The sequence below is a fragment of the Curcuma longa genome, chromosome 16 (genome assembly GCF_044706935.1).
Source record: "Curcuma longa cultivar G26 ecotype Majalengka, Jawa Barat chromosome 16, ITB_CL_G26_1.1, whole genome shotgun sequence".
Taxonomy (NCBI): Eukaryota; Viridiplantae; Streptophyta; class Magnoliopsida; order Zingiberales; family Zingiberaceae; genus Curcuma; species Curcuma longa.
The window spans coordinates 12,347,952-12,355,894 of NC_133876.1; the positions used below are offsets into that span (position 1 = coordinate 12,347,952).

Here is a 7,943-nt window from a genome sequence, read left to right on the forward strand (position 1 = left end):
CAAATATTCTCCTTTCCCATCCCCCAACCCGACGGGGAATATTACTTTAGAAATAATGTTTTGTTTTAGAGTTTAATGTTTGGTTTTATAATGTTATTTTGTAAAGATTTTATTATATATATATATTAATATTTAAAAAAATAAGACGGGGATGGGTATGGATATGGGGATACCAATGAAAATATCTACTGGAAAAACCACCCCAAAACTCGCGGGGATCTCGGAAATCCGCGGGGATCCCCGAAACCCGCTGGATACCCGAAACCTGACGGGGACGGGGATGGTATTTAAATTATGATACCCGATGGGATGGGGACGGAGATGGTATATGGGTTTCGGTTTCGGGGACGGGGATGGAGAAGGCTTCCCCGCGAACCCCCAAACCCGTTGTCATCCCTAACTCTTACCCTTTTCTGTAAATCTGTTGCGTCGTAACCACCTCAGCTAAATTTAAATATTACTCGGATAGAATTGACTTGAGGTATTGTATTAATAACTGACATGACTCAAAGTTGGTCTGACTGAACCTGAGCTTGACTTAAATTGATTTGACCTAACTCAAGTTTAGTTTATCTTGACTTGAGCTAATTTTGACTTTGAAAGACTTCCCAAAACTTTTATTATATAAATTACTTTTTAAAAATAATTTTTTTATATTTTAAAATATAATATTAAAATAAAAAATAAGTAAAACATAATTGGTAGCTTGGGTAGGTGGAGTTGCTACGATTGCATTTACTTCCAAGCCTACATTTTGTGTTTACTTCGAGAGAAGATGGAAAATAATAAAGGGGAAAAAACATTACACGTGTCGTTCATTTATGAGGACACCTCGCGAACTACTCCCCTTAATTGCATAACTACCCCTCCATTTTTATTTATCACCATTTTTCTTCAATCTTCTTCGAGGGAATGCATAATCGTCGAGTTTAAGTTAACTTCATTCGAAAAGATGAATTAATATGACTTATTTAGAAGATTCTCGAAAATAAAAAAATATATTTATTTATTAAATAATTAATAAGGCAACCGTTTAAGTGACCTTCTTATTGCTTCCCAACCAATTCATTTAAGAGGAAGGAATCCAAGCATATTTAATTCTTTACTTCGAATAAATATTTTTTTAAATTTTATTTAATATATATATTTTTTCTATATATGGAGCTCCCTTCCTCACTACACACAAACATTGAAACACAACAAAGAAGGAAATTAAGCTTATAGAGACTACAATGGCGGTTGTCATCACCGACGAGTTGAAGGCGAAGTCGGAGGTTTATTACGGTGATGAGATTTGCCGGGAGAAGTCTAAGTTCCTCCTTCAGGAGGTGAACCTCCCCCGCGGCCTCCTTCCTCTTAGGTATTGAAATAATATAATTCATGTAGCTCAGTTGGTAGAACGCAAGACTTTTAACCTTTGTGGTCGTATGTTTGTGTGTTTTGATAGGGATATCATTGAGTGTGGATACGAGAAGGAGACCGGGTTTGTGTGGCTGAAGCAAGAGCGAAAGATCGAGCATGTTTTTACGAAGATCGGGAGGAAGGTGACCTATGCGCCGGAGATCACTGCCTACGTCGAGAAGAACAAGATCAAGAAGGTGGTCGGCGTGAAGGTGAAGGAGCTTCTGCTATGGCTGACGCTGGAGGAGATCTCGGTCACCGATAAGGCACCGGAGAAGGTTACCTTCACCGTCTCTGCCGGGCTCTTCAAGACCTTCGAGAGGTCGGCCTTTGAGCTCGAGGAGGACGAGGAGGAAAAGAAGAAGAAGAAGAAGAACATAGAGGAGGAGATAGAGAAGATGAAGCTTTCTTCTGTAGTGCCGGCGCCGGCGCCGGAGCAAGCTTCTGAGGTGGTGGCCACTGCCAACAAGTGAAGTGAAGCGTTGTGATATGTTTCAGGGAATAAAATTAAAATTAAGAAAATTAATGGAGGGAATTGAAAAAGCAACTGCTGCTGTTTATGTTTTATGTAATAACTTGAACTCTTTTTTAAACAAAATATAAGATTCCTTGTTATGAGAAATTAATGAAATATTTTTTAAAATATATTAATTTAATGAAATATTCATTAAATTAATTAGTTGAATAAGTAAAGAAAATAATTCAGATCACTGTAAGAAAAAATTGAAATTGAAATATTGGTGGGATTTAATAATAATTGATATTTCTGTTTGACAAATGTCCCGATCTAAAATTGATCTTTACGGGTCAAATCATAATACCCATAACATGGGTCTCCCCTCAAATCTAGTCGAAGGAGCAAATCAGTCGACTGACTAGACCGCATGTATGACAGATTGAATACGATTACTAGGTCAGAGATGAAGAGATAGTCTATATTGGATTAGGTGTCAAACCATTTTGAGTGTCAGAGTGGTTGAGCCAAGGATGCCCCTGACTTTTTTTCTCACGATGTTGGTATTTGCAAATCTTGGAGTCACCATCTTCTTCCTCCTCACGACATCCATCGTGGTGTTGCATGACAGGTGATACGTCCACCAAGCGATCTCAACATGAACAATGTATAATGTGCTCAATAGGATATCAAGTATTTACGATTTAAACCCCAATTATAGTACGCTATATGATATTTTTTTCTAATGAAATAAAAAATTTAACACGTTGACTACCTTTTAAAAAATTACTCATACTTTTGGATTTATTGATGAATCAGAGAAAGATTATCCGTCTCAAAAAATAATATTAAGAATGTGAAGGATCACTTGGTAAAATGGATAATGGATAAGGCAGGTAATAATTTACCATAATAATAAAAGAATCATTTTGAAATAATAATTTGTTATTTTAAAAAATATCATTTTCCTTTAGGTAAAATTCATGGGTTGATTAGTTCGATCAAAGGACAAAAAGTTAATATTAAAGATGTGAAGGACCACTTGGTAAAATGGGTAAGGCAAGTAATAATTTACCATAATAATAAAAGAATCATTTTGAAACAATAATTTGTTATTTTCATGAATATCATTTTCGTATAGGTAAAAATTGATGTGTTAATTATTCGATCCAAGGACCAAAAATTAATATTAGGATGTGAGGGACCACTTGGTAAAATGGACTAATCGTGAATATTGAGGATGTGAAGGACCACTTGGTAAATTGGATAAAGCAAGCATTAATTTACCCTAATAATAAAAGAAACATTTTACCATATTATTATTTATATTTAAATAAATTTTATTTTATTATTATTGATCAAAGCCAAGTCTAGTGGCTACTACTAATCAAAGAGACCATCAGTACAAACTCGATGTAAATTCGTCATTACATTTTGAAAGTGATCAATCATAATCAAACCCTAAATTTCTCGTTTGAGATTTGCTGAGATTTGCGATGAGAGATAACAAAGAACGATGTCTTATGTCACACGAAACACTACCAATCTTCGATGCCCCATGTATTATACTCACTTAACAGATCATCTAGGGTCCATCCACCTTGTTCGATGTCCCAAATCTCCTCTTCGTAACCGATAGGGAAATCATCATGAGTCATCTCCTTATTTACTTTATCGTCTTGTTGGTCTTCTCGAACCGACACAACGGTCGAATTAGGGCTAGTCAAGTTTGAGTGCTCCTCTAATGAAGTTATCGACGATGAGCCAACGGAGGCCGTTGATGCGGTGCGATTGTTGTTCGCCTGGATGCGCTCGAGGAGCCGCGGCATCCAAACAAAGCGCGCGATATTTTGAAATGTCTTGCTGTTGACGTCACAGCGGAGCTGCTTAGCATGCTTTTGCACCCGAGTCCTCCAATAGTTTTTGATTTCATTATCAGTCCTTCCTGGTAAGTGCTGAGCTATTTTCGACCACCTATCATAAGATTTAAAAAAATTTTGAGAGGTGAATGAAAGGAATAAAAATTTGAAGGGTAAAAGTAAACATTTTTTATTTTTTTGAAAATAATAAATTACAATTACCGATTTCCCAAGCGACAATGTAACTCCAAAATGAGGAGCTGCTCCTCCGCGGTGATGTTACCGCGGCGAACATCAGGGCGGAGATAGTTGAGCCAACGAAGTCTACAACTTTTTCCGGTGCGTTTCAATCCTGTTCAAATAAAAATAACACAAATTTTTAAAAAAATGGAAAACATTATTATTATTATTGAATTTAAAGTGAAATACTTATAAATACTCATTTTTAAAAACATTCCCATTATTTTATCAATTTAGGATTCAATCCAGCTAGCGAGAAATATAATATTTATGAGTCATAAATGATATGATTATGTGAATAGTTAAACTTGTTCAATTTTAAACTTATTCATTTAGTTTCTAATTTAAATTTCAGTTGTTCTTCTCTGTTTCAACAAAAAAAAAAAAAAACAGAGTTCGTCAACTGAACGGCTCTACATGATCGGTCCCACGATCAAAAGCGGAACCACCCTTGCTAAGCTCAACAACGTCAGAGAAGAAAAAAATTTTAGATTTATGAGCAAAAGAAAGAAAATTTTGAATGAACGAAGAAAATAGCTGGGTACTATATCAGTGTAGTCTACAGTCCGAAATCAACCTGAGTAAATCATCCGGATTGACTCTCATCTATGAAGTGATAAATTATAAAACTACAATTAACTACTAGGAGATTGTATTATATCAGTTTCACTAAGATTCAATCCTTGTCCACTTCAATAAATCTGTCTCATAATTATCAATTCAATCATGGGAGTCAACTGTTCTTCTCCGTTTTCTACTTTTTTAGCGGCCCCACACGGTCAACCCCATGACCATTTGTGAGGAGGTAAATCAAAAAACTGCAGTTGATTACGACGCAGGAGGGTATTGCCTGACTTCGCCAGGATTCGAACACTTGTCCTCTTCTGCAACTCTGCTGCGTCGTAACCAACTCAGCTATGCCCGGGGGCGTCAGCTGTTCTTCTCCGTGATATTCAGGGAGGTTGTTGGCAAAAACTAAAATCACAGGGGTATTTTGAAGATATGCATACGGCGAGGGGCAACATAAAATAAATTTTGATTTGCTCCTCAAAGTTATCGAAAATTAATATTCACCCTTCACTGAAGTTTAAAACAGAGAGCGAGTCGACTCACCTGCGCGTCTCGCCAGCGCGTTCCACCGGCCCTCGCCGTGCTCCGCCACCACCTGGACGAGCAAGTGGTCCTCCTCCGCCGTCCACTGCCCTCTCCGTATCTCCTCCTCCATCTTCTCCTGGTCCCGGTGGCGGTGGTGGTGGTGGATCTGTGGCGGAGGCCAGCGGCAGCCTTTTAAGGACCGCTGCTCGTGCTCTGTTTTTTCCAACACCGAGCGACTCGCCTCCTCCTTTCCACGCTGATGGCAACGCAGAGCAAAGAAAAGTAAACAGAGTGGAAACGAGAGGGATTTGGAATTTGTGTGCGCGTGTCAAATAAAGAAGGCGTTGAAGGCTGACTTCATCCTCTGTTTTCGTCTGCTTCCTCTTTTCTTCGAGAAGTGGATGGTTGTTAGGGTGAAAAGAAAGAGGTTTAATTCTTCTGAAAAAAATGGAATCCATTACCTTAGCGGCTCCATACGGTCAGTCTCATTACTATATGTGAGGAGGTAAATCGAGAAACTGCAGTTGGTCACGACGCAGGAGGATGTTGGACTTTGTCAAGATTTGTCATTGCCCTCTTCTGCAACTCTGCTGCGTCATAACCAACTCAGCTATGCTCCGGGGGCAAGAAAAGGAGGTTCAACGGTTGATCTTTCAGGGGGCAATGAGTTTCTCGTACGCTTTACGGCGTGTTTACTTTGGTGGATGCGAGTAAATGAAGGAGGGGAGGAAGAAATAGGCATGCAAACGATATGGGAGTAGGGGTGTCAAAAATGAATCTGATCCGTCAATCAGATCTAAGTCGATGTGAAAAATATCGAATTAGGATTGTGAGTTTTTTGATTTGGGTTTGGGTTGAGTTCGGATTGATTATTTTTGAGTTAGGTTGGATTCGGATGGATCTGATTTGACCTAAATTTATGATATATTTTATTTAAAAAATTAAGATGTTTTATGTATATCAATAATGGAAGTTAGTATTGTTGGGATACACTCAAAATTTTATATTGAAAATACATGAAAAATATTCTGGAGTTATAAGATGAAAGATATTTCATTAGTACGAGACATTTTGGGTAAAACTTAAAAATAAAACCATAAGAGTGTGAATCCAAAATTGACAATATCGTATCATTGTAAAAATATATATAAATTTCATCGGATCTAACAGTGATATCAGAGTAAGTTTATGCGGTGCTATGTGGGACGGATCTGTTGGGATACAATAGAGTTCCATATTTGAGATAAAAATAAAAATTTATTAGAAAAAATAATTATTATTTTTTAATTTGGTCAATCGAGTTATTCAAGTTGGATTCAGGTCAAGTTCGGATTAAATTTTTTTTTTTTTTATAATATTCTTACTTCAACCTGGGTTGAATTCATCCGATTCATTTAAATTAACACCTCTATATTTGGAGTTAAAGCTTGAAAATACATGTGATATTAATATGAATAATTTTAAGTTAAGTTTAATTTGAACAATCAAATAAAATATTATAAATTTAAATTTAACTCCAACAAATTATCAAAACAAATTAAACCAATTCAGGGTTAAAAGGGTATTTAGAAGAGTTTTCGAGGATCTATTTGCTATTAGAGATTTGGTTTACTCGAGAGACTCCTTTCTAGAATAGTGTTTAAGTGATTGCCGTTGACTTACTTGATTAAGTCAAAGTTTGGTGGTCAAAGTCCACTTAGAAAAGTCTAATCACTAATGCATGAGGTTGATTAAATCCAAAATTCCCTTAAATGTAGGGGAGTAAATTGGTGGGTGGAAAAAATATATATAATATTTTACTATAAATTCCATTTTTGTTATTTACAGTTATATCGATTTTATATACAACGCTAGGTAATTAATTTGTCCATTAATTTATACGTTACAAAATAAAAGATATTTTGAGCAAATTATGCCTTGATCGATCGTACATTTGACACGCACAAGTCACACATGCACACGAGTCGTCTTGCGGTTAGTGCAATCTGTGCCCTGAATTTGCACCTCTGCACATCCACGCGTGAAAGAGAGCCTCTCCCGATGCATTTATTCACAACATCCATGCTTATGATACATTATAAACCAACCAAATTGCCCCTCAACTACCAATGTGGGACTAAACTCCTCCATATGAGGGTCTTCTCCATCCTTTCATTTCCTTGTTTCCATTCACATTTTCAACAAGAAAATATATAAAGAACATCATGAATTTATAAAATTGAAGATATTTTCATTGATACCAGATTTTTTAGATAAAACTCAAGAAATAAAATCATAAAGATTTAGATTTAAAGTGGACAATATTATATCACAGTTGATTCCATTGATCCTAAAAAATAAGATGAAAGTTAATATATTTGATATGGATTAGGATACAGATAAATATAATAAATAAGGATGAAAATAAAAATTAAAAAATTTAATTTATTATCATCCTATTGTCCAGAAGCCTAAGACTTCTCAACTCATGTAGTCGTTATTTTAAAAAGAAAATTGAAGATATTTTTATTAATATGAAATTTTTAGATAAAATTTAAAAAAAATAAAATCATAAAAATTTAGATTTAAATAAAAATTTAGATTTAAAGTGGACAATATCATATCCTAAAAAATAGGATGAAAGTTAAATATTCGATATGGATTAGGATACAAATAAATATAATAAATAAAGATGAAAATTAAAAAAAATAATTTATTGTATTTTATCGTTCAGAAACCTAAGACTTCTCAACTCATGTAGTCATTATTTAAAAAAAAAAAAATCAATTGTCCAAGTGGATGGAGCTTTGACCTGAGCATATACGATTATGTTCATCAATTTCTTTTTCTTTCTTTGAAAAGTCTTAGAACCTTCCAGATCTTTTGACTCACCATCCCATTGCCAACGAGCAGTC

The 7,943-nt window shown here is 35.5% G+C and overlaps 1 protein-coding gene and 1 pseudogene across 1 annotated transcript; one reads left to right on the forward strand and one right to left on the reverse strand.

Annotated features, from left to right (window-relative positions):
* Positions 1 to 1,203: 1,203 nt before the first annotated feature.
* On the forward strand, positions 1,204 to 1,943 carry LOC141847736 (uncharacterized). Its single transcript, XM_074735810.1, has 2 exons — positions 1,204 to 1,360; positions 1,448 to 1,943. The coding sequence occupies exons 1-2, from the start codon at positions 1,233 to 1,235 to the stop codon at positions 1,872 to 1,874; spliced, it is 555 nt and encodes a 184-aa protein (XP_074591911.1). The 5' UTR covers positions 1,204 to 1,232; the 3' UTR covers positions 1,875 to 1,943.
* Positions 1,944 to 3,393: 1,450 nt separating this feature from the next.
* On the reverse strand, positions 3,394 to 5,264 carry LOC141847085 (transcription factor JAMYB-like; annotated as a pseudogene).
* Positions 5,265 to 7,943: the final 2,679 nt, after the last annotated feature.

Excerpts from the sequence above, each read along its gene's own strand:
- LOC141847736 (XM_074735810.1), top strand. The coding sequence starts at position 1,233 with ATGGCGGTTGTCATCACCGACGAGTTGAAGGCGAAGTCGGAGGTTTAT. Across the intron at positions 1,361-1,447 it reads CGCGGCCTCCTTCCTCTTAG|GGATATCATTGAGTGTGGAT; the intron begins GTATTGAAATAA and ends GTGTTTTGATAG.